The 27989-nt window shown below is 38.8% G+C and overlaps 1 protein-coding gene across 2 annotated transcripts in view; it reads right to left on the bottom strand.

Annotated features, from left to right (window-relative positions):
* BARD1 (BRCA1 associated RING domain 1) overlaps positions 1-27989 on the bottom strand; it is a 46600-nt gene that overhangs the window by 6809 nt on the left and 11802 nt on the right. For both annotated transcript variants that reach the window (XM_087732044.1, XM_087732043.1), the window contains exons 4-9: positions 26172-27172; positions 17624-17704; positions 16740-16912; positions 8749-8857; positions 7078-7213; positions 5969-6061 (exon numbers count right to left, since the gene is read on the bottom strand). In XM_087732044.1, the coding sequence (XP_087588170.1) occupies positions 5969-6061; positions 7078-7213; positions 8749-8857; positions 16740-16912; positions 17624-17704; positions 26172-27172 (1593 nt within the window). The remainder of the gene's footprint in view (positions 1-5968; positions 6062-7077; positions 7214-8748; positions 8858-16739; positions 16913-17623; positions 17705-26171; positions 27173-27989) is intronic.

Below are 27989 nucleotides of genomic sequence, written 5' to 3'. Positions count from 1 at the left end.
AAAATAAAATAAAACCATTCAACTTACTCAGGATCTCAGCCAATCTTGATTTATTCCTTGGTACTATTGCCAATAAGAGCTGTGGACCTTCTAGGTTTGAGGTTGATCAAGTTTACTCACTTAACATGTTCTCTTCCCTAAAGAGAAGAGGGTGATTATTGCAACCATGCTTTAACGGCCCTCTAGTTTAATCACAGTAGTTGGATCAATTACCCGCAAAAGGGTAAGAGTTGTACCAAGGCAAGTGGCAATTTTTCCTTTTCACATGGACCAGAGCTGTTTCGCAATGCCCAGTTCAAGTGTGCAAGCACTCACCAATAAAGCTTGCCTGACAGAAGACCACACTGGGGCAAGATTGCATGTGCACAGGGGTCATGCAAGGTTCTTCCCTAGAAATGCAGAACACTAGAAATTTGAAAGCCTCTTAAATAGCTGATTTCACACTAGATAGAAACAAGATCATTTGCACCAAATTCTAGCAAAAAAAGAGCCTGCATTAAAGTCCCTAGAAAATATTGCAGAAAAAGGTTTTAGCTTAATACAACTGCATTTTAGCTTGATGCCACCACATTTGGCAAGAAGAACACTGCTCATTTTTTTCCCCTCATTAGCAAGATCAGTAAAGCATCACTACTTACTCTGATCCTTATTACTTCACTGAACAGCTGCCCCTACCTTCTCACCTTCTGGTATATAAGGAGCAAAGAGGTTAAAAGGGTGCCCACTCTAACGGTATCGTTAATTGACCTTTGATACAACTGTAGCTACTAGTACTGGAAATAAAGAAATCATTATTTGCAAAATTTAAGATCAGAGCCCTATAATCCTTATTCATGTAAGTCTTATTGGTTTATAATGAAACTAACTGCATCAGCAAAAACAATTTAAACAGGACGAAGTACAAAAAGCACTGGTTGCCAAGAACAAGTTGTAATCACCCACAGATACCCAGAGGTAGCTCTCAGTAACTCAATTAGCCTTAGTGGAGTTTTGTTGGATTTGCATTAATAAAGCAAAGAGCAGGGGTTAGTCCCAAAAATCTCTTAGAACAGCTAAAAGTAATTTAGAAATACAGGATAGCAACAAAGAAGATAAAATACTACATATCCAAGATCCAGTAGAGATTGCAACTGAACCTTCCTCAGGTCAGTCTGCACTGGGTTTTAAGACTTACATGCAGATTGAGTAAAGCTTGATGATATTATTTTCCTAGAAAAGGAAGAAATCTGGACTGAGGGAAAGCCTTAGGGGAATCTGGCATGGCTAGCTTCAATTTGCTTTCATCAACAGCATTACTGGTCTCTGCTACAGCACAGAAAAGAATTTTTATACTGTCTCTTACATGCTTGTAAAGTAACTTTAGAATCACAGATTTTCATGGCGTGAGGTAGACATCTCATTTGGTGAAACAAAAGCAGTCCATTTTCCAACACACAGAAATGACACAAGATGCTGCAGAGACTAAAATGAATCTGCTTAAGAATGGTAATTAACAAGTTAATCCAGGTGATATTTATTAAACATGATGGAGCATATGCTTAGGAAGCCCTTAAACATCAATTCCCAGAAGCCAGGAGCACGTAATATGAAAATCATTACTTCACCTAAAAAACCCCAAGTATCATATCTTCTTTAAGAAGCCACTATTTGCCACTGCTGTTTTCTAAACTGATCAAAGTGACTGGAGGCAGCCTATCCTAAGGTGCAGAGGTCAGGTTAAATTCCACTGGAAGTACTCATTCTCTGGATCCCATCATATGCTTTTAAATGAATGAGGTAATATTTCCCGTCCTTCTCCTTACAATGGGCTTCCTTAATGCAATGTTTTCTTCAAACCAAAAGTGAATTAGAGCAAAAGGACTCTCTGAATATGAAAAACTGAGTATCTGGATGACACAGAACAGAGGGAACAGTGGACACATTTTCTTTTTCCTCTAGACCTTATTTCAAACCAGCCCACTTCCAGCTCTGCAGTTGAAGGCAAACACACATTTAAGACATTCTTGCCCCCATTTTCTCCTCTGCAAACCCCAGCACCTTCACAGTCTAAATTTGTGCTGACTTTGAAGCGAAATTGTTTCTCTCCTCCTTTCCAGAAGGTGTAGGCACTGTGGGAGTGCAGAAGTTCAGACCCTGTTGACATGAAACACTCCCCTCAGCTGTACCCCCAATACAACTAGCACGTGCATATGCACATTAGATATTTCTACCACCTCCCACAGAGCTGCGAGTCCTTTTCTAGAAAGAGGCAGTTGAAGAAAGTCTCCAACTGCAAAACAAGCATGAAACTCCAGTGATCAAAAGTTTTGAGCTGTTTTAAGGAGGCAGGGCTTTGCTGAGTATCAGCCTGTTATCTAAAAGATGTTCATGCATGGCAGAGAGACAGTCCAGCCTGAGAAGCAGTCAGCTCAAACAGCTTTGCACTTGTCTTGTCTAATAGCCTAAACAGGAATGGGCATATTGCTCCAAGAAATTCAGAAAGATGTTTTCACCTTGAAATGTCAGTCATGCAATCCCCTAGCTCTTCCAAGTCAACTCCCAGTTGTTCCGAGTCCTTACAGGAAAAGCAGGGTTTTTCTGCATTCTTTTAAACGATCAGAGCTAAATCATTGCTGCTGCTCCAGGTAAGCAAAGCAAGTGAAGGAATAAGCAATCAGATGCTTAAAATTCTTCCAGATACTTTGCTGCAGAGACTGACACAAGCTTGTTTCGATGCATATCGTTACCGAGATAATTTTTCATTCCCTGTTTTAACAGATGACAATCAGTTTAAGAAAAAACAAGCTGAAAAGCTATTAAAGGCTTCTGCTGGTTTTAATTACACTATTCTATGCTCTACAAAAAGCATAGAGGAAATACAGCGATACTTGAATCTTTGCCTCAGCCTACTTGCAGAAGGATAATGATATGCTACTTTGTGCCCTATTACCGTCCCAGAAATAATGAAGGCAATAAAATAATGAAACCAATGAAAGATATGGCCAAGGGCAAGGACCACAGTGACAACAGTGTCTCAATTGAATTCTAAGCTGCTTTGAAAGTGGATGTGTTGCTGACAGGGTATTATATATGGAAAATACGGAACGGCAACTGGTAATGTGAAACTTTTCTGCTGTAAAGATCCGATATTGCTCAGTGGTGACATCCTTTCATCCTAATCTTCCACCTGAAGACAAAAGGGAACCCCAAAACAGAAACTATATATTTAGATCTTGGGTCTCTAATACTTAGAGGCCTTACATTTAGCTCAAACTCTGCTGGAAAATTCCACATTACCTCTCTACTGATACTAATGGATACTATATCTGTGTGTATAGACACATGTAAACAGACGTGTCACAGAATTATACAAGAGAAGGAAATTGCTTTTTATTAGAGAAACACAGCTTGAAAGCCTGCTATAACAGAAGAGTTAACATAAGAAATACACCCTTAAATTAAACAGTTTTTTTCAAGCATGCAATGTTTTTTAAAAAAAGTAGTATAATTATGTGTAGACTATAAATATAACTTTAGAAATAACAATCAAATGCAGCTTACCTTGTAGTAAAAAAAATTCAAATACTCACTTATGCAGAGTCAGCATTTCATTAAGTGCTACACTGAGCTTTGTTTTTTCAAATATTTCAGTGAAGCTTTTCAACATGAATTTACTTTAAGTGAATGGTTTACAACACTGAACTATAAGCAACTCCTTCAATTTATTTGCAGTGGCTTTGACAGAAGCAAGCCAGAATACGCACACAATTCTGGAAGTTTATTTGCATCACATTTAAGGAAACTTATCCAAACAGAAGTCAAAAAGCCACGATAAATAAAGAGAGAAATTATGGAAAAGAAAATCAAAGACCTCTTTTTCCTAGACAAATGTTCCATCAGCAGGAGTCCCATTATTTGTTATAACAATCTTTAACTTGTAATGACTCTGAAGAAGACTAATAACAGACTGGTGGGAACAGATGGAGTGGTGTTGTTAATTATAGGCACTTAGCTGCATCAGACCCCATGAGTTATTACTAACATTTCCCACTAGGGAGGAGAATCACTCGCTTTTAAGTAGTATGTTGCTTACTAAGCTGGGAGCATTAGCAGTCAGGATTGTACTAATCAGTACTAACAACATAAAATAAAACTCAGCTGCAAACAAAAAAAAAAAATGAAAATATTCCCTGAATAACCCCACACTATTTAATTTATTTTTTTCTTTTCCAATCACTTCTAAATATAAAAGTTTTTCCACAAAGATTTAAACTTGGGTCTCACTAATTACATCTCCTTATCACTCAGCTGAAGCTTTCTAAGCATCTGACTAGCAAGAAGATAAAATGCAATAAAGGAAAACGACCCTAGCACACATAAGAGAAGGCATGCAGACCTCCTGAACTGAGTGAAGCCAAGAACCTGCAAAGTGGTTCACCACAGAAACAGATTATTCAGTCTTAGTTAAACAGGGTATCATTACAGAGCACCTGCACACACCCTTTCCAATTACACAACCCAAACATTGCTTCTAGGCCTTATGAGTTTCTTTCTGCATCCCCACCTCCAAACAGGAAACCATCTCCCTTCTGCTTATCAAAGTGTCTGGAGCTTATTAAACCCATGTGCTTACTTAAGTGTAAACAGTATTTCTCCATGTTACATATTCAACAAGAAGCTACACCTATTTGTAATAATCACAGTACAAAGACAACACAATGTTTCCCTTTTGGAAATGCTTGTAAGGCCACGAACAGAAGCCACTGCAGGCGTTGCAGAAACATCTCTGTGGGGACACTAATTCAACAGACCCTTTATAAAAAGCATGGAACAAGTCCACTGACTATCTGGAAGCCAAACACACACCCTGAAAGAGAGTCCAATGTTCAAAGAGTCTGATGATGTGCCTATTTGAAGAACTACTATGCATCTTTTGAAGCTTTAAGCAGTGCCTTCATAAACATTAGTGACTGGAAAATTTAGACCATTAAAGAATCCTTATATTGTGATGTTTAGTCACACAGTAGAAAACTAGAATGAAATTTGTCTGTGAGTTTCCCATGGATAATTAACTCATTTGTAGAGTACTTATTAGCTAAAGGGACTTAGCCATAAAGGTCAAGGGGAAGAAGATGGCTTTTACAACTACTGTGAAAGCAGATACTAAGAAATACATTAGAAAGAATGAATAAAAAGCAGAAATTGGGGTGTAAGTCCACAGAACAGCTGTACAAAAAAGCACTCACTGTATAAAAACTAATTACAGATTGCATGAAAGACAACATCAAAACTACTTGCATGCTAAGGGGACACTATGCAAGTAATCTTTCCTTGGAGGTTACTATTTTAATTGAAGAGCACTCCAGTCTGCAGGGCCCGTGCGTACAAAAATGGGTATTGAAAGTTACAAATACATTTGATCTGCCTGAGCCTGTGATTGCATAAATTCTGGCAATTTTCTCAACAAACAGAGAACTTCAGTGGAAAGTACAAACAGGGGTTATGATCAGCTGACAGCCTAACTTTGGTTAGAAGTTACAACTTTCAACAGATCTCAACTTATATGTAGATAGGTAACACCTTACCTTCCTACAGGCCTTGATCACACACCCCAAGCAAGCAAAAGTTTCCTATCAATTTCAATGGAAACTGCTTATAAGAAATCCAAGAATGTAATAAATTCCTTCCTCCTCTCCCAGGATATTTTCGATAATCTTCCAAATCACTCTTAACGTAGCAATGAACAAATTCATTCCCCACTGATACTTAGGGTATGATCTACCCAATACATCTAATAATGAAATTCACACATTTGCCAAGGAAGGAGTAGTTGTATTTAATTAAATCTCTTGTCATTCAGGAGATAAAACACTTTATGTTAAGCTAGTATTGATATTAGGGCAGTTGTTGAAGAGGACAATTTTCTCTGGAATCCCATCTACAGTTTCTGGTTAAAAAGCCTGAAGAATCCCATATATTTAATACTTACATTCAAACTTGAGGACCCAACATCCAGTCAGAACAGCCATCATACATTTGACAGTACTTGGCATTGGAACATCAGGGATAACAAGATGAGTTACTAGGAGAAAGATTACATCAGTAGAACTAAAAGCACATAAAAATCAGAACCATGCCTGGCTGAAAAGCAATCACCATTTAAAGAATAAACAGACTATAATAATTTATCAACCACTTTCCAGCACAAGTATGTGACTTTTGAGACTAAGATATAAGTAGAAGCGCTATTACAAATTTTGTGGGTTTCAACATATACTTGCTGTGAAAAAGGGAAGCCACATTTTTATAGTTCTAAGCTAATACTTAAATCTTCAAAGGAGGCTCTGGTTTATAGGATAGTATTTTTTTTTTCAGTCCTTTTAAAGTTATATTCAACTTTGACAGGAATCTTACTATGGGATCTCACTGCTTTAACACAAAGCTAACAGAACTCAACTCACAATTCTGGAGTAGTAATCAGAGTGTGAAAGATGGTAGGGGAAAATTACCTTAGCATTTCTTTCACAAGCAGGAAAAGCAGCACTCTAAAGAAACACTAATAGGAGGGACTAAGACAATGTTCCCCTCCTCAAAAGGGAACAAAAAAAAACCCTAAGCCCCATAATTTGGCTCCATCATCTTAATGAAGAACAATATTTGAAGGAAGGTAGCATATGAGAAGAAATTTGTGAACTTTTAGTCAATGACATGCTCTTTCTAAAGGCACCATCTGCCTAAGACTCACTTCTGGAAGATAAAAACCTTACAAGATGTCTCTGATGAGCAGAGACCTTAAAGTTGGTAAAAGCAGTGTAAAGAGAAGAGGTCTTTGAGGAAGACTTAGGGATAAATAACAGACGATATACTGTCAAACTGTGGCTCCCCTAGAAGTCTGCTGCCTCAGTAACCAGGCAGGCTTTATAAGCATTTATATGCAACAACACACCATCATTCTACTACAGCTGTAATTCAGGGATTTCAGAAACTGCACTTATTAGGAACGATAAAAAAACCTGTTGCAGCTAGTATCTTAAAGGATTAACTGCAGAACTGTAGTTACTTATATTTGGACAGAGACATTTCAACAAGATTACATACCTCTGCTGTTAAATTCAGTACACCTTTGAGCCTTCAGAACTGTTGCTAGTTTGTTCAGCAATTTCTGTTGCTCCAAACTAAGATTGCTCCCCAGTATACCAAGAGGTCCATCTCTTGGCTGGCTGGGGCTCAGCACCTGCACGAACAGAAAATCCTACAATAAGCTGAATGTTTGGTAACATAAAGAAAGCAACTAACTTGGTTGACAGCTTCATTTAATAAGAATAAGCATTTTGAAAAACAATTCATGGCAAGCTTAGTGGACAGCGTCCATAAATAAATCTCTATATAACAAACCACCTCTAGAGGAAAAGAGCTTGACATTAGAGGTACTTCGTTTAGCTTATGCAAGGTACCAAAATAGCTTGTGCATCAGTTTTTCTTCCTTTTTTTGTTTTTTTTTTAAAGACACTGGTGGGCACACATACAGCTGGTTGAACATTGTGTAAACAGCCTTGCTGACTGCAGTGTTGAAGGAGAAAAAAATTTCCCAATAAAGCAGTAAAGCCTCCTACTTTTAGTGAAGCATTACCAACAGATACACTACCAATATGTTGAGTAACCTATATAATTAACACCTGCATTTCCTTTTACTAAAAAGTCCCTGATACATTGCAGTCCTGGAAGTAACGAATGCTTAAGTTTTTTTATGCGGATACTACTAATGCAAAATAAGAGGAGCTGCTTTCTCAACTGTTACGCTGACAAGGATGTGATACTTCAGCTCCTGGGTCTTCCTAAGTACTCCCAGATTCCATAATAGAGACATACCTTTGAGACCCAGTTACCCTAAAGCCTCAGGCTTTGGATCAAGTCATCCATATGACCTGGTAACCATCCACTGGCACACACCCCAAAGCAAATGCAAATACCGAGTGTTTTGTTTGCGACAGAAGAGCTGCATCTTACATTCGCTACACGTGGGAGGAACAGTCATATCCTTGCTGATTTAGCTGCAGTTTACTTTTGGCCAATGGGTATCTTATTACCTCAACGAGAAGGGATCATAACAGGCTGTATACCCTGGAGTAGACTAGGACTGCTTGTAGCAGCCAGGTCAGTTTAAATCATCACTCATTAGGAAGCACAAAGCATTTCACAATGCAGTAACTTGTTAAGTCTGAATACCCTGATTTTGGTCACAAGTCCTGAGAATTCTTCAGCAAAAAGAGGGGACAAACAAAAAACAAAACCCCAAAACAGTCTTCCAAAAACTGTTTTCAACTGATGAGCTGATACCTTCGTTGTTGGACAAAGGACGATACTGGAACAGCCTTTTAAAGGCATGCAAAAAGCATCGAGAGCAAAGACTGCTGCTGCTTTCAGCCAGTTTGGCAAGTAGAACAAATTTAAATATGCAGAAGAACAACAACAATAGCAAAGTTCAATTGACGATACTTCAGGAATAACACAGCATTCATTCTCCTATAATAAATCCACATTACAAGAAACATCCTTTGTTTTCCCAGAAAAAGCTATAACACAGAATATCATAGCTTGTAAGTGTCCCACCTACATTCTAGAAATATTGTCCAAGTTAGTTTCCCAACCTATTTTAAATCTCCCTGTAAATGCAGGTGATGTACTGCACTTAGGTCCAAGCCTTCAATACTTAACAGGATGAACTTACATTTTTTTAAAAAGCAAAACAAACCCCCCCCCCCCACTTACCTCAGAGGGTTGGTTAAGTGAAAATGATTCGTTCTTCACTGGTAACATTAGCACAGACTTCATCTTTTCACTTTCTGCATAGTCCACAGGCCGCAGACCAAATATATTACTGGCAAAACAAGCACAGATGGGTTTAAGTAAATAAAATGTGACTTGATTCTTAACTAACTGGGCACATTAGCTGGGTAGCTTTCCCTCCCACTTTCTTATTAATATGTAATTTCAGCTAAAAAACACCAAGCTTCAAGTAAGAATTGCATCCAAGACAGATGGATACTGAATTACAAGCTGCTGCATTCAGCTGAGGAGTAAGGGATGTTCAGAGTAGTATGTTCAGTTAAATAAACCACAGTCCTTGTTAAACTGTTTCAAGATGCACTTTGATATCATTCACAAGACCCAGAAATTTCAGCTTTAATCTTTCATTGCAGTCATATAACCAAGAAATGTATTTTTGGCTTACCCATTTGCCATAAAAGACATGTCAGAAGATTCTACATACTGTGTTAAATATTGGAGCTTGATGTGGTTATGCTTTTATGGGAAAAGCTGTCTGCTTCCTCCTTGGGAACCGAGACTCCCTCACGCTTCCAAATTTGAGCATGCATCTCATTTTCCCCTCAGTGTGCTGTTCCACAGAACACATTACAGCCAATTCATTCAAATTTTAGTTGGTTTGCCAATTTTGTTGAACACTATTCACCCTATGTGGCACCTCATAGTTATTAGATATGCTTCAAGACCCCTTTCCTCCTCCATTCTTTTAACATTAGTCTGATGGATACGATTTGCTATAAACAGAACATCAAGCACAGCCATGGCTTCTCTCCCTTCTTCAGACAACTTCACAGCTGCAGGATGGTAGTGAGTGGAGGAAAGCTTGAAACTGCAGAACAGGTATAATTGCTGTTAACAAACATGATCCTCTGCCAGCGCTCTCGGGAAATATTCTGCTTGCTTTGCCCTTTGCGAGAATAATGGCTACTCCAGCTGATCCTCTTCTCCCCACCTCATGTAGCTCTGGCTCTCAAAAGGCATAATAAGAGCTTGTTATGAAGGGGAAGCTTGTCACGGAGAACAAAGCCCTGACTCAGTATCTGAAATCCAGCAAGCTTAGTCATCAAACAATGAAACATTTAAAGAGGTCGAAGATGCAGTGGTTTTTTGAAGCGCTGTCTCTTAGTTAGCCACACGTTCCTGAGCAGAGTAGGAATCCAGGAAGCTTTATAGGGAATTCCACGTAAGGCCATAACCCAATTCAGCCCAAAGAGAAACTCAAATCATTAAGTTTTCACTCTGACTTAACTGGGGGCCTTTGGGCAGTGCAAAGCTGAAAGATGCATCTGACCTTAGCACCTTTCTATGCTCCTCACTGAGCACTGCTCGCTATCATAGCCTCTTGGGAAAACAACAATCCACAAAAATCCCACACAGAAGATTCTGGGATGGCATTTTACAATTGCTAATTTTATAGTATTACCAACCCCAAGCTATTCTGTGTTACTAATGAGAAAAGAGCTAGCATAATACAAATTCTGCAGACTAAAAGATAATTGGTTAAATCTCAGCCCAGTCCTGGGAGTTGCAGCCCATTAAATATTGTCATGCTGTTCCTGCTTTGTCATGCATCATCAGGGAAGCTCTTGCCCTTTCTTTAAATAAGGGGCCATATTCGACTCAAACTGCTGCAGGACAGTTCCTTTGAACAACACATTCAGAGAGGGGGAAAAAAAAATATGTATTAGCACATACACTAGAATCACCTTTAGACTAGATGGCTGACCTCTTGCTGTGAACTAAGCAAGGGGAGAAAATCACTGCATGTCAGCAGCAGAGGTTTCGGAGTGTCTCCCCCCCCAGGTCACAGTAAGATCCTTGACTGTTGAAAAAAAAACCAAACCCTCATGCATGTTTACCATAGATAAATATATAGGCCACCACAGTTAAATACAGAACACTTTTTGCCAATTAAACTGTACCAATAAGAGCTCCAGATACCCCCTCTGTGTTCACTTAATTTTTTTTTTCCTCCATTTTTAAGATCATTTCAGTTGCTTCTTACCAGTGTGTTGCAAAGTGCTATCCCATCATTATGCAGCATTGAAGAATTAACGGCTATTCGTAGGATGTTAAGGTCGCACAGTTAAAGTAAAATGTGACAAACTTGGGAGCTCAGGTCTGAAAAAAGGAACACCAGCCCAAGGGATGGGTTTAAGAGTTTTGAATATTTGCAATAAAGCAGCTTGTTGAGCTTAAGGAAAGTGAGAAAAAGTAGCTGAAACAGGAGAAAAGAGGGTTTACAAAATAAAAACTAAGACAAAGAACACATTCAGACCACAGATTTCAAGTATGGCAATATATATAATATGGTAATATTTCGAGTATATAATTTACACATCCTTTTCAAAAAAAAAAAAAGATGAAAACCAGATTTGTTCTTTTTAGTTAGGCACCCACTAACCACCCAAAAAGCAAGTAATCATTATCAGACCTTGCGCAGTCTCTGTTGGGCTGTTACAGTTATCAGTGCAGTTACTCAAGGAACCGTCTTTAATATATTAGGAATGTATATTATTTTTAACCTTATGATCAGGATCAAGGGCGACATCTATGCAGCTAAAAGAATACCAGTAAGGCACAGGAATGGAAAACAGAAGCTTTTTGGCAAAAACGTGTGCCTAAATCTGTCTTTATTCAGCCAAGTTGAACAAGAGAAATCATCCGCCTTGTTCAGAGAAAAAAAAAATTTGATCCAGTTTGCAAAACAAAATTAAGCAGGACATGCACATTAGGTCCACCCTAACACACACACAGCACTTTTAGAAATATCAATAACTACGTTTATGTGCTCCTACTATAGGTCTGGATTTGTTGAGAATGGGTCCAGTGCATGTGACTGCTTAACACGACAAGTTCCACACTCAGAAGGAAGACAGACACAATTGTTTCTACAAGAGAGCAGTAAGTGTCTCTGGTGCTTAAGCTAGAATACCAGGTCTCTAAGACATACTTCTTTCTACCAGAATGCAAGTGGGCTTTTTGCAAGTTGTTTTAAACACTCAAGAGTCAGATGTATCCTTTGATGCAAGCAGTCTCCTATTAGTCAGTCATCAAGGTACTGAATAGTCAGTAGAGGGCTCTTACAGCTAGAACAAATTCCAATCAAAGAATAGGATGTCTGTGCTGAGAACAAAGATGAGCCCAATGAAGAGCAACTCAATGTAATCTGCTGAGTATGACTTTACATGAGATGACAGATGATATCTTAAGGACTGACAGATCAAAGAACTTCTTATGAAGAGCTTTAGAAATGGGATTCAGTTCATGGTGCAATATCGCTGAAGTCCTAGGTACAAAGACAACAGAGGTTACCACTGTAGTCAAAAAGAAACTTAACAGCTACCTGCCAAATGTTTCAGTAAAGTTTCAGGAAATAAGCAACCAGAGGAGAGAAGATAAATAAGGAGATACATCCTTGTCAATTCTTTAGAAGCCCCAAACTTTCACATCTTTTGATACAAGCAAATAATCACTATATAATACTTCGTAATGAGGAGTTTTAAGCTGCTCCATTTTGACACCAGAAGTTATTTGCTGTTCCACAGCTGAGCATAAACCAACTTTTACCCCAGCCCCACAAAAAGAGTTCAGTATTGAATGTAAGTCCCACCAACCAGGTCCCAGTGCAGTACTGTAATCACTAATTCCCATATGAAAATCTGACCACTTTGAGGGTCTCCAGTCAGCGCCCGTATTTCGAGAGTGTGGTAAGCAGAAGTCTTTTTTGAACCTAACAGAAGGAAAAAAATTTAATCTGTGTAGCCATAAAGACTGTCTTAGATATCCAAACAGGGCCAGGGTTTTAATTAACCTGCTGTCAGCAGGAAGTTAAGCATACTGTCTTGCACTTCGACAGCAAAGTCGTGCTCTATCTTGACTTAGAAAATACAGACAAAATTATGTCAGTGTCAAAGGTCTAATGCCTCCTGGAATTAACTGCAGTTTGTAATAGTTTTCACCCCTATGCCACTCATCATTGAGGGCCACGGTCTATCCCTAAGCATTCCCACAGGTTTGTTGAGAATCAGACTCACAACTACTAAAAGACAGCTAACACCTAAAAAATTAGGGCAACACAACAATTTTTACTAATGCTAAACTTCTTGTACATGAAGAACTGTCAAGATAGCCCATTTGAGTGAAAGCATTTACGAAGTACTGTGAAATTGCAAATGCACAGATCTAATTTTTCAAATCACTTGGCTTGCTGTGAAGCAAGGAAAAAAGACAGAATTCAAAGACTGAGCACATGAAAAAAAGCTATAAAAATATAAATTAGCTATGTGTAGGAGATTAACTTAAAAAAATTAACTCGACCAGCAGGACAATTAATAGGTCCACTGGTCCATATAATATTTTTCATTTGTAGTTCATATTTTTCCCAGTCAGTGAAAACCTGGCATGGCAAATGAAGTGCCACAACTATTAAATCTTACAGATTTCAAAAAAAATTTTTTGCCAAGGAATACTGATATCCCAGGATTGCTTTTGGCAAAAGAGGTAGCTCTCATCTGTATTCACTTGGTGCAAAAGATATGTAGCTGCTCCATATTACATAGTTACTTCTTAATGCACTATATATTAACATGTAAGGAGAAAAAACTAGCCTGAAAGACACTTGGAATGAGATGTACTTGATGGGTCTGTGAACCTGATGATCTAAATCTGAAATTGTGAAGTCTCAGCTCTCTGATGGCTAGGATTATGCTAATATCTGTGCACATCATGAATTGAGGTCCACTAGAAAGCAGCTGTATTTGCTCCCAGATACATGTTACATCCCTCCACAGACCAGTGGATCTTATCTGCCTCTGGGCCTGCAGTCAGTAAATATTGCACATCTTTAAAAAAATATTTCATCTTGCACAATTGAGTATCATACTAAATTTCAAAACTACTGCTCTAAGCAGGCTATTCAACACAAGCTCTGTTTTTATTCCAGTAGATTAACTCTCCAACACACAAGGGACATTAAGACACAAAACTGAGTTAATTCTACAGTCAAAACAGCAGCAAGACATCAGTCACTTTTGTGAGGTTTCATGCTATATATTTCATAGTGTCCCAAGTAACATTTGAATACATTTATCATGCTCACATTTTACTTAGCTTAGCTAAAAGAAAAGACTTCAAGTAACCACAGTGAACTAATCAAACTTTCCTCCCTGGCCCCATGAGGTAATGAAGAATAACTTTAATATGCTGGTATAGAGAGGGCCCTCTCCTGGGCTGAAAGTTAGTTCATTAAGAGCCCACAAAAGGACTAGAGTTTCACACACTCCAAAAAATGCAAACTAAAATTAGACAAATTCATAAGTTTGACAAAATTGGTTTGGTATAGTCTTAGCTCACACACTGCATACCTCTGAAGTTAAGGCGCTCCTCAGGTATATTCCTAAAAAAACCCAAACCTTTGAGAAAAGATGCAAGTTCTACTCATCACTGCTCAATTTCTATTTTAAAGATCCTAGAGTAATAATGTGAAGGTGAGCAGATCCTGCATTAAGTACAAAGAGGCCAATTATAACTAGTCATATTGAAAAGAACTATAATTGCACCATCTTAAGTGATCACCCTGTTCTTGCCTGCTGTTTTTAAAACTGTGGTCTGCAGGTCTCGGGGATCTAGGAAAAAAGTCACTGAAGAAAAGCAAGCTTCTTGTCAGATGTGACTTCATTATAAGGGTACCTGCATCCACTAGAAAAAAATATTTAAACCTTCTACATTAAAGAAGGTTCAAATCCACTTACCTAGACCAATCCAACCATGGTGTGATTAGGACTACAACTACCAGAGGCAGTGGCAGAAAAAAAAAACGTGTAAGATTTGCAAAGTCATGATCCAGGGAGGATCATGGCACAATTCATTGCTGAAAGCTAGCAGAGCGCAGGAAGGAAGGGAGGCACAAGACATTCTCAGAAGTCTCAGACATACTGTTCTTGTTTCTCTTGTTTCTTGGTAGTGTTTCAAAGAGGTCAGTAAAGTCTTACTGTTCAAAAGCCTCAACACTTTGCTTGTACATCCCTTTCTCTGTGTCTCTAATGCTCTCTGTAGAAATCGGGGAAAAAAACCCAAACGACCCCTTTCCATCATCAATGCAACAGTAACAAGCACAGTAGCATTTCAGCCAGAAACAGAGAGTCTACAGAAGATTTGGAATCCTCAATTTTTCCAGCGGGGACATACAGGACTGGATGTTTGCCAAAGCACCTGTGGTTCCTTTTGCCAGACAAATGAAACAAAGATTAAAGGCAGCTAAATTTGTTCCCAAAAATACTTTAAGTTAAAAGAAATGTATATATATTTATTAACAACACACATTAGAGATTCCAAGTACCCTTGAGATTAAGTCAAGAACAGTGCATACTTAGAAGTGGGTTAGAAGCCATTTTTGATACTTAGAGGTACTGCAAAAGGGAGCTAGTTGCAGAGCTGACACATATCCTATGTCACATTGTTTTAATATACAACTGAACATTACCTGTATTCAGTGAAAAGCTAAGACAGAGTTTAAGGTTTACATAAATGTCTCCTTCCATGACTAAAAAGCTTCTGTTTCAGTAGAAAGTCATGTTTCCTCATGTAGAATGAGCTGAAAGAGGTTCGGCTTCATCTCAGTTTGCGTGAACACATGCAGCAGAGACTAAGGCTAATGAGAGACCCAAAGAGTCCACTGTTGGCATTTGGAGCCTCAGCTGTGCAAATCTACCAGTGCTTAAGTCCTGTCAAAACCTTGCATCAAAGCTGTTGACTGTGCTATGCTTTCAAATACCAGATAGACAAGTGATAAGTGTCACACAACCAGTTCCCGATATTCAAGTGGCTTGAAAATTAGTTTCTGAAGCTGTCAGCTTTTCAAGATGTAATGCACTGGTCTTTGCTGTTCAAGAACAAAGTCAAGATGAACAATTGATCCTTGTTTTACTTTTTCGTGCTTAAGTTTCGTGGGTTTGTTTTGCTGTTTTGTTTTTTTTAAACTCCAGTATATTCAAGATTCGGACTGCTTTTGAAAACCCTATGCTTTTCCACAGAGTACCTTAATTCTGTAAGCTTCAAGAGCGAATATTGAGAGCTGAAGTGATTAAGCTGAATTTGTTTATGCTTCTTTATGCAGCTGGCAAGGAAATTCATGTCATGCAAGACTTCGTCCTATCGTATTACTATATACACACACCTATTGACGACATGCATTGGACTCAAATCTTATACACACAGGCCCTGGCACAACAGCAATACTACAAACACCCAAAACCACATTTAGTGTCTGAAATAGTAATAGTCTATGAAAAACTTGACAGGCTAACAGATTTTAGCACCTCGCACAAATGCCAAAATCTTCAGGAGGCATAACCGTATAGAAGGTTCAACTGAAAATATTTCTAAGCTTTTTTTTTTTTTAATTAAAAAGTGTACCAAGGATTAGTGTTTTGATCCAGAATGGAAAAAATAAAAAACCACTCCCCAGATCTCAGCCTGTGTCTATGTCATTTGTGAAGGTAGAAGAGACTGGACCAAAACACCTTCTGCTAGCAAGTAGTGTAGTAAAAGTAAAGAGAAAAACCAGCTGTAGCAGTTCAAAACTCATCTAGCTCAGCATCTTAGATCTGACAGTAGCTGTAACAAGATGCCAGCAGGAAAGTGTAAGAAAAGGGTAAGCATATTTTGTTACTTTCCTAGTACAGTCTCCAGTACTCCAGCTATCTATGACTCGGACATCCTCAGAAAAGCTTAGGACAAAGCAATATGGAAAGGAAACACCTACCTGGAAAAGGAGGGCATAAGTATAGCAGACCATACGTTTAACACCCACACCCTCACTTCAAATAAATCACATTTATTACTAGCTTTGCTTCATATTTACTTAATGTGCACCTTGGAAGCTGTAGCTGTAGCTAATGCCACAGTTAAAACAACATTCCACATCTACTTACACTGCATCACGGGAGGCACCATGCAAAAGCAGCAGCTCAACGATCCTCACATGCCCATTCTTGGCAGCGTCATGAAGCGGAGAGTCGTTCTGATACCCCGTAGTATTCACTAACGCCTTGTATTGTAGCAACAGCTCCACCACTTCTTTGTGCCCATGATTACATGCCTCATGCTAGTAAATCCATAAGATAGGAAACGCAAGTGAAACAGAATTCACAGGAAAGACTTCTGTCACAGCAGTTAGCACATTCATTTTCAAACACCTTTCAGTAGATGGCCGGGGAAGACAATGCAAGGATACTGCATTACACTCCTGACATGAATTAACCTTGGAAGCTGGCACTAATAAAAAGCACAGAGAAGAACTGAACAAAGGACAATTGTGTGCAAATTAGACTACAGGGAACAAAGCCTCCCAGATTACAGACTCTGTCAAGAGTATTCTTCAGGAGAGGAAGAAGTCATGGTTGAAAAGAACCTTTTGTTTATTTTCTGTAATTCAAGTGAGCAATTTTTTCATTCAACTACTTGATATATTTCCAAAATGGTAAAAAACATTGAGGACATTAAGAACCCATAAAATATACACCTTGTCTGCAATTGATCGTTTTCTAGTGATCATAGTTATATTTTCCGCATTTGCAGAATAACAGGCTAATAGATTTCTTGGCATGCCCTACCCCAGCAAAATAGAGTTGGATTTGGGCAGGTCAGTAGCTGCTAATAAATTCTTTTAAAATTGTTTATCATCACCTCTTCACTTTGCATAATTCTTTCTCACCTAAATGCATGTAAAGGGAACTAAAATATGGGAGAGGAAAGGAGGGACGAAATGAAATCTGATTAGAAGACAGATGACAGACAAATGTCTTCCAACACTCACCAGTGGTGTCCAGCCAGCATTATCTTTGACATTGGGATCTGCCCCATTTTTCAGCAGCTGTTCAACAGCTGCTAAGTCACCCTACATAGGAAAAAAAACCATAGTTATTAAAAATTAATGAAGAAGACACACAAAGAAAAAAATTTTAAGAGATGCAGAATTATAAATTTAGCTGCAATAAAAATGTAATGATACAAGTCTTCTCTTTAGATATTGTCAGGATGACAAAATCTCGACTGGTTTAGAGACCACGGTTTATCATCACTGTTCATTTAGAAGCACCTACACACTTTACACAAATATATATTTTTAGATAAAAACAATGCACAGAACAGAGTTAACTCAGAATAAATGGACAAGCTTGTGCTGATTGCAATCTATCCACTAGAGTCAGCTGCAAGGATTAAAATCAGGAACATTTATTCAGAATTTCCTTGTCCTTCAGACTGGATTTTTTTCAAACTGATCTAAATAACTGGCTAGAAACACGCATGGGTGAAATAGATTAATAAGCCTGACAAGCTTCTATAAGCTGTTTTCCCACAAGTCAAAATGAAAAGGGAAAGTGTTTTATTTAACGCTGCAATGACTACCCCTGTCGAATCTCACTGACGCTTTCTCTGACAGTCTACCAAAATAGTTTTCATTTGCTTTTTGGAAAAACCCTATATTCATTTTTTGCTATAAGCAAGGAAATGTATGTGGGAAAGTGTGGAAACTGATGCAGAGATTATGGGAAGAGGCAAGAGGCTGAGTAGAGACAAGGTGAAGGAAGCAACTGGGCAGAATTTGTTAATCAGAGGTTTTGACACTCTTAAAAGGCAACTGTAAGAGAGAAAGTTGGTAGTAAGATTGGAGCACATACAGATGCAGCTATAAATAGGCAAGAAGCCTCCTGCGGAAGCTGAGGCAAGGAAATCTCTGCAGTGCAGGTCTTCTTAAAAGCAGGTGGGAAAAGTAACCCAAAGAGACTAAAACCAAACAGACTCTGACCCCCCCTTCTCCTTTCACAGCACTGTCTGCACCTTAAAACTCACTTTGTGCCACGTCAGCCAGTTCCTGCTTCTGGCATTTATTACTACAGAGCAGCAGTTGCAAAGGTCTGCCCTACTGGAAGAGGCTCCATGAATTCTGTTCCAAAATTTTTGCTGCAATGCCGGGAACCCTCCAGAGCTGCAGGTACACAACTAATGGGGCCAGGCTGTCCCACACCTCTCAGCATCAGGTACCACCTCTCAGGCCCAAGCAATGATTCACCTGCACTATTATAGATTAGGAGCAGTTACGCACCATTTCTCAGCTGATGGAGTAACAGGGAAAGAGGAGACTGCAAAGTGTCATCTAATGACCAAAACTACATAAATAACGCAAGCTTTTCAAAGGCTAAATTACCGTAGTAGTCCTCAAGTTTCTGCATGGCTTGCCACCAATGTCCCAATTCTTTTTATTTTAGGTTTTGGGGTTTTTTTGGGTGAGTTTTTTGGTTATGTGTTTTTTTTGTTTTGTTGGGTTTTTTGTTGTTGTTGTTGTTTTGTTTGTTTGTTTTTTTAGGATCCACTCCAGCCAAACATTTCAAGACAACCACTAACACTTTACCTAGACCAGGCTATTGTGATCCCCAATGAAGAGACTAATATACAAACTGTTATCTAGCTCTTGCCCTTGGCCAAACTTGCACTATATAAAATATTAGGACCTGGAGGGAGTAAGAGAAGTTTAATCCATGATATACAGAAAGTTCCGTGCCCTTAAGTATTGGCAAGTCAAGGAATTCCTGTTACACCACAGTGTACCTTAGAGAAAGTGAGACAATATTAAATTAAGCTTTAAATGCAAGAAACAAAACCCTTAATCCCATTTTTTTGTTATCAAGGAACACTGGAAAATGAAATAGCTTTAATCTTTACTCTTTAGTTAGAGAAAATATTAAGACAGACTCTGCTCAGCAGAAATAAATCCAGCAAGCAACAATTGGAAACTCCAAATTCACCAAAAAATGCTGAGAATCACTGGCTTTACAACAACCAAACAAATTAATACATGAGAGATAAATTTCAGGTATTATATTCACAACCTAGATGTCCCAGCAAAATGTTACCTTTCAAAGCAATTAAAGAATACACTGCTGTTAGAATACTTCATGGTTGCAAGGTAATAGACATGCATCAAATCTGAAGAGTTATTCAGAGGCAGCTAAGACAGTGCTCAGCATTAGATCTTTTTCTACAGAGAGAAGATACAATTATCTATAATGAGTGAGATCTGAGCTTATCACTTAAAGTTAAGTTTGCAAACACGTACAGCAAGGGTTTGACATTTCAAGAGTACTCCTTTAGAGCAGTAAGCATAGCTAATAATTTGTGTGGGCATTAAGTAGTATCACAGCTTTTCAGAACAGTTACGTGAATGTTGATTTGTAAAACATTACTGCAGTTTTATCAAAGGAAATGTTGCTGGTATGGACACCAGTACTGACAACATCCACAGAACAAAATCCAGGTCTAAGTCAAAATCAGGAAATTGGTGTTTTGCCATTTACCAAAGAAAAATATTGTCATCACCTCAGCTGTAAATGGAACCTGCTCCCTGCAATCCAAACCTAGCAATGAGAGTGACAGAAAGGGAGGGAAAGCTGTCACGCCAGCTGTATTGCGCAATGACTGGATGGGTGCTGTCAATCAGGATTACAAGAGATATGTTAACAAAATACCTCATAGCTAGGAGAACATGCCTTTTGTCTCCTCAGAGGCTCTTCAGTCAGTTACTATATTGTGAATATTTAGTTAAAAAGAGGAAGGAGAAATTTCAAGAAGCAGATCCTCAGTAGACATGTGTTAGGGTCCCTCCTGCAAAGAGGACCGCCATCATCTGATAGTGATCCAAAAGTAAAAACAGTGCAGTTAACACATTGACCAGTTCTATCAGAGTTGATGGAATTACTTAGACATTTAAAAGTTAATAAATGTTTTGCTCAATTCTACAAGAAAGGCTAAGCACCTGGCAGGTGCAAGTCCTAGCCACAAATATCTATATAGCATGTGTCTTTCCTCCACAAGAAAGTGGAAGAGACTACACTTATACCCACCTATTGCTTTGAGATTATTAATTCAAACATGCTTCATAAAGTTGTGCTTTGACTAGCATTGACTTTGTACATTTAGCCCCTTGAGTTTACTTGATCTAGCAATGCCAGCATAAAATCACCAGTCCCAACTACAGAGTCATAACCTTACCAGATGATACGAGGAGGGGCCCTCACAGCATGTCTTAGCAGTCTAGCAACAGCAGAGTGGAAATGTAATTGGAGATACTACTTGTTCAGAAGTAGAGAACAGGACAAACACGAGGTAGAAAAATGCTAACATTAACAATGCACACGAAAGTGTTTATTTTTAAATCTCATTATCAATGAAGGATTACAACCAGCTTCTGAAGAGGCAGAAACCATTGCAGAATGTAAAATTATCCTTTTTGAAGAAACAAAGCAAGGGACATTTTAAGCTCATAACCAAGCTTATGTATAGTGACAACGCAATGATGCAATGGGTTTGCTCTTCCTTTGCTACAGCTTAAGGGAGCTCTGAAAAATCATAGGAGCAAGAAAGGCACTGGGGCCCTCTGTTGGCAGATCTAGAAGACAGCATTAGCTTACACAAAGAAGGATATTTACACAGCTTTACAAACACTTCCCTCCCAATGAGAATTTAGTTCCTGCAGACACAGATGGCATAAGCCCAGAAAACCATCCTCACTTGGCTTAGACAAGGTTTTTTTCCTTTGTGGTTTTTTTTTTTCCCAAGTCAATTGTGTCACGATGTTAATGCAGACAGATGGTTAAGAACAACTGCAAGTGTTCTTTAAGCCCTATTTTCTAGGTGGTTTTTTTTTTTCTGTTCTACTCTTTACTATTGCCATTAACCATAGATATTTTTCACCCAAAAGTCACATTTAAATTATTAAGTTAATGAAAACGTATTCTACCAGCTCAAAAAAAGACAGACCCAAAGACTTAGGGCAGTACATGAAGATGAAGCTAAAAACCTGTACCACATCAATCAAACACTTCTCCATCTATTTACAAAGGTAACCAAGTGACTTCAATCTTTAGGTCAAACAAATGAACAAAAAAAACCCTTTCAAATCCATATATATTTCCTTGTCATGGCGGGGAGGAGGAAAAGGAGGTTATTTGCAACTCATAAGTGGTCAAAAAGGGCAAAAATGCATTGCAGAGTGCTTATAATAATAGTGAGCGCTCCAACCAACTCCTTCCAGGAATCAGTGGTTCTCACCTCAAATTTCTCTAATTCCCTACCCAGCAGACCATTTATTAACTAACAAGTAGCTATGCTTAACCTTTAACAGAAAGAAAAAATTCAGGAAGTTTAACCCATCTCAGAAACAAGAGAAGTAACAACCAAGCATTATCAAAAAAGAAATGCAATTTGTTTCTAAGCTTTCAAATCAGCACTTGGGAAGATGGATTGCTTTGACTCATGGCCAATTTTCATATTCTTAAGTTCTGCATTTGAAACTATTACACTGCTTCGTATTTGTCTTAAGCTACCTGCTGGATACGACCCATAATCAGGAGGCTGCTTAGCATTCCAATACCACTTGGCTTTAACATTAGAGTCAATGTCAAACTACAACTTCAAAGCAGTCTCAGGTGCTATACCTGCATCTGAGTCATCCTGCTAGTTTCTGCCAGCAGACCTCATTTCTCCAATGAAATGGGTATTATACACACAGCTAAGTCACCTGCCACACAAAATCACGAGGTCTGGACAAAAAGGCCTTGGACCAACAGATGCATTCATTCACTGTGAAGCAGCTGGCAGGGATGATGCTATCCATCCACTGCCTTTTGCTCAGGGGAGGCTGGGAGTGTCCAGCTGCGCAGCAGCACAACTCCCCCCTTGTACCTAAAGGCTTAAGAGGAAAGGCAGGAGGGGAGACATTCCTCCCATAGACATGTGTGACGCAACACTCAACCATGATATATACCCATCTGGTACCAAAAGCGAGGAACTGCACAGCTGATGAGGTCAGAGACACCTGAAGAAGGATCTAAAAGGTATTCTGATGTTGGCCATCACATGCTCACAAAACCACAAAAATCTTTCCCTCTTTCTAATGTGTCATTAACTGGTAACAAAGCAATAAAAAGGAAGAACAGTCTCACAGGCTCAGAAGGAATTATCTAATAGTTATTAGAGTGTTAAGTATAATGCATATGAAGAGCCCAGGACAGCAGGCTAGCCATTGGTGAAGCCTTTATGAAGGCCCTCTTGGTCAACTGTCAAAACTAAAGGGTCCCTGGAGCAAGAGGTACCCAAAACTGGTCCCAATGCTCCTTCTCTCTTTTTTCAGACTAGGCAGATGCTCTGCACAGATGCAATTTCTTCTTTCCTCTGAACAGGGACAACTCTCTAATTGCTTTTAACTTGAAGCATAAAAATCAAAATCTTTTCCCAGCGACCTGCCATCCACTCCTTTGTAACTGTGCGGCTGTTGCCACGGTCCTCTGTTATCCTGTTGCATTACAGTTTGCTGCTCCTTTTCCTGGAATCCATAGTGGCAGCGATTCCACACTGTGAACTGGCCCATCATCTCCCTTGTCAATGAAGAAGGAACATAGGCACAACCAAGACCTGAAATACTGTACCAAGAAACTATGATTTTTTTTCCCCATTGTAGAGTGAAGACTCTGTACTAACTAGTTAAGTAGTACTATGCTGCATTTTTAATTGCCACAGAAGAGCTAGTCCTGTGAACAACTTGTTATTTTACTGTTAAAAAATTCCTGTGTGGTAGGGCTGTTGATTGGGCAATTTCCCACCAGTTTAGAATATTAGGAGTGCAACAGGTCACATTTTGTATTTTCACTAATTGGAAGTTTTACCTTTAATGACTATGGAGGAAGATAAACATGACTGCTGTTTGCTATGGGAAGAGCAGCATTTATTTTAACTTATTAGTTTAACTCAGTATTAAGTCCATCCACACTAGAACCTTTCTTGAGAACCATTTTGATTTCAGTAAGTTAATAACTAGTAGTAGTGAATAGGTGCAATCCCTCAGAATCATTTGAAACAGCACAATACATTTAATTTTAATGCCTGATAATGTTGTTTATCATCTCTTAAATAAGGAAAATGGGAGAACTCAATTAGCTTTAATTAAATTCAGGGTATTAGACCCTAACAGCTAATGAAAATAATACAGATTTATTTTTATAATTAATGAAGTCCCAGAGAATTAGCCTTTATTTCACTTTGGGGAGAGGGTGGCAGCTACAAGTCTGTTTCCCATTACACACATGGAAAAACATTACTGGCTGGAGAAAGAACAAGAAAAAAAAACACCTATAAAACAAACTTAGTCTTAATCCACTTTGACATGGACTAGTAACTGTGGCAACATTTACTGGCTACCAGGGGATGCAGCACCTTCTTAGGAACACCATAATATACCATGGTTAAGCTATATAACAAGAACAAAGAACACCACAAACGAAAGTTGATAATCTGTATAACTTCCTTCTACAGATGAGGACCTGAGGCTCAGAGACAGTATAACAACTTTCTCAGAGTTGCATTGGAAGTTTGGCAGCGGGAAACAAAGATACATGCAAGTGAACTAAGACCATAACCAAAAGACCACTCTCCTTGCCTTATTTTAATTACTTTTAAAAGAGAATGGTAACTTTGAAATCACCCTGAAGCCCTACCTAGTTAAACAAGCCTTTACTAATGAGCACCTCAATGCAAATGGATTTGACAAATTAAAACCACAGCAGAACTAGCGAGGAACAGAAGCAACTTCCCAGTTTAGCTCAGTAATTATAAACATTAAAAGAAGACATCAAAATGAATTCACACACAGGACTGAAAAAAGCATTCATGTGTCCGCCCGCCCCACTGCCTGCACTGCAGCTGGAGGTCAGCTTTTCAGCCCACAGAAATAGCCCTATCCCTTCCTCAGAGGGCTGTACCAATGCCAACAAGCAGTGCCAGCCACGCTACTAACCTTGGAGAGCCAAAACTTGTTTATTCTTTTTGTCTGTAGCATCAATCGTTTAATTTTTACTCCTTTATCTTCAAAATTCTTCGCAATGAAAAACCACATCATTGGCATATCACTGTTTACTCCAAATCTCACAATAAGTATCAGACATATTGCTGGAAACCATACCTTTGAAAATTTGTCAAGGGAGATCAATTTTTTTTTTAGAATCAGTCAGTCATAGTAGTATTCCTTACAAATTTGCAGAAAATCATGGAAGGATAATTTGTAAACAGTGCTTTGATAAAGAGGAATATACAGGACTTATGATCAGAGGTAACAAGAGATCTATCCTTTAAAGCTCTTGAGTCCTGTGAGGACAATGTTTCATTTTCTCCTCCCTAATTCCATATTAATGGCATCAAGTAAGATATTTGAACTCAACTCAGCTCAGCTGCCACTTCCATTTAAAAAGGTCTCGTGCAGCAGGAGTGGCTTATTAGAATGCCTTTGAAAGAGGACACAGTTATTTATCAAGAACAGCCTTTGTCTCAACAAATAGAAGTGCTGCATAAATGTCAGGATGCTTACAGGTGAATCAATTCTACCAGTATAGACAGTTTATTAACCACACAATATTTCTATATTATGATTCAGCACAAAGTACATTTAAATTGCCAGGCTACAAACTCTTTGAAATGACCTCTCAGAAGAGAGCTGCCATATTAGTGCATCTGACAGAGCTTGACTGTAAGCATTGAACTCACCCTACCTGCATGCAGCTTTTACATAGTAACAGGGAAGGACAGCCCTTGCAGAGAGCAAAGCCATGAAGTTCTACCACAGCAGGAACTGGCTAACATAATAACAGCAAATGAGTCACAGCTGTCATTACAAGAATAACATTGATCCTAAGTCTACCGAGAACATCCCAACTCTCTCCTAATTCTCCCTTCTCCACTCTGTGTGAAGACAGCATGCTCAGAGCATAGGACTCAGCATGGAAATCACAGGGTGCAGCATTTTGTTCCTGTTGAGCCAGCGCTTGCATCAGATGGAGGATCTCAAAGATGATGAAATAGTTCACCTCAATTAAGGCTGCATAGAGTTATCTTTATGTAGGTAATTCAGATCTTGTCCTGGCTGAGCTACCATGTTAAGTCAAACTCATCAAGTTCTCTTGGTGAGAACTCAAATACTTAGCTAAACTCTTTATGACAAATCACAGAGACAGCTTTCTGGCACCATAAGGCCAAAAGAATTGAATGCTTATCACTTCCTAGAACTCATAGGTATAACTGACACTGTAGTACACTGATTTTCCCAAGTATAACCATCTTTGATCATTCCAATAGTAATTTCTTTATAAAATCAGAGAATCAGATTGGAAACTCCCCAATAAACCTAGAAGAAGACAGACCACAAGATGAGATTCCCCCCCTAGAAATAGGATATTGTAACTGCTTTCCAGGATATTTTTAATACAACATAGTCTTTCTAAACCCATGTTTAAAGTTGAACTAAAAGATGATGGTCCTACCTTGATGGAAGCAACATGGAGCAAAGTCTCTCCTTTGTAATTTCTTCTGGCAATTGTGTTACCACCAGGGGACTTCAACACAGAAGGACTATATGGTATTCCTACTTGATTACAAGTCTTAGAACTAGATGGGGTAGAGGGACATTTTGAAAGTGCGGGACTATTTATTGCTTGAAAGACTGCAGAGCTTCTTGTCTTCATTACGGTGTCAGTAAGTTTCAATACAGAGGAAGAAATCTGAAGTGGCGTCTTCTGTTCAGTTGCTGGGGAGACAGGGAAACCCTGCGGTAACTCCTCTGAACAATTTGCCTGTGTGCCTGACTTCCCAATAACGCTCCTCTCAGTTCTTCTTGGTCTTTTAGACTGAGAAGTACCTGGAAGTCTGGATTGCTCCCGTCCACGTTTTAAAGGTGTAGTTTCATTTTCTATTGACAGGGATGTCTCTGTAGCACATTTTTTTTCCTTGCTGACTTCTGCAGGGCACGCAACCTCACTGTTATCTTTCTTCACTGAGGATTTTACCTGTGGTGATATTTCCACATTTTCTCTATTTTTGCTGGAGTCAGCTTCCTTCACAGACTCCTGCTGAAGTGTCTCTTCAGGGCTATTTGGTTCTGGACTGCACAGGACTACTGGTTGACTGCAGATGGTCACACACTTTTCCTTGGTAGTCTTCTCCTCAACTCCTCCTTTCTGCTCAGGCTTCTCTAAGCTCCACACTTTGTTAATGTCTGCTAGACGTTTCTTCTTCATCTTCTTACTCTGTCTCTGTGTTGGCTTTTTTGTTGGCTTGGAAGGCTTTTCATGAGGAGGGGAAGGAAAGAAATCATAAATTGAAGACGTGTCTTGACAAAGGTCATCACTTTTAGTCTCAGGCTGACTCTTGTTCAGGACACATCGGATCTTCCTACTTCTTGGGCTGAACCACATTTTTATCTGTTCCTTCTTATTCTTTTTTCCAAAGTCTGAGTCAGTTGGTGTGGACTTATCTTCTGTTGAATCTAAGTGCATCAGGGAAGAGGAAAAATAATTTATAGAGTACTCTTCAGTAGAAGATCGCAAAGAAGAAAGATCAGAATAACAACCGTAACAACTGATGAAGTGTTACTAAATACAACCCATGAGTGCCTTCATTTCTTCTGAAAAGACACATGTAATGGCACACATCACTCTGGAGTTCAGGGATCCCAGCGCAGCTAAAGCTATCCACCAGGCAAGTGAGCACCCCAGTAGAGAAATTTCCTCAATAGATTGGGCTCACAACGCAGCACGTGCACAGATGATTTCTGACCAGATTATAGAGAGGAGAGAAGCTGGTTCTCTCACTGGCTTCTCCTTGGAAATACGTTTAATAAAGTATTCTGTGGATACATAAAAGAGCACAAAACATCTTCTAAAAAGATATTACAGTTCATCTGAAGATGAACAGGAACAATAACTGCAAGCAAGCAAAAATAACATCCTTATAAGAATGCTGAACATCCCTGAGACATTTTGACTGATTCCACAGATATAGCAGATGAATCAGAGGAATGTATAGAAAATCTGTAAGTAATTGTGTCCTGTCGTTTGATCCTTTACCCCTTGGTAGTAAATAATTGCAAGGAAACTTCACATCTTGATGATCTCAAACATTTCTTTAAAAATATGCAGTGGAGCAAGTTTGTAAGTCACATCGTACAGCATATTACAAATCAATAACAAAGATAACGGAGGAATATCCTGTACTCCCAGTGCATGAAATAACAGTTGAGAACAAGGACTACAAATGGTGTCCTCAATGGCTTAAGAAAAAGTTAAGGAGCATAAAGTGACCTC

This window comes from Nipponia nippon, unplaced genomic scaffold, assembly GCF_047370975.1.
Source record: "Nipponia nippon isolate SJK-2023a ecotype South Korea unplaced genomic scaffold, ASM4737097v1 scaffold_5, whole genome shotgun sequence".
In the NCBI taxonomy this organism is placed as follows: domain Eukaryota; kingdom Metazoa; phylum Chordata; class Aves; order Pelecaniformes; family Threskiornithidae; genus Nipponia; species Nipponia nippon.
The sequence above is the reverse complement of the archived record's forward strand: the minus strand, read 5'-3'. Positions and strand labels throughout refer to the sequence as shown.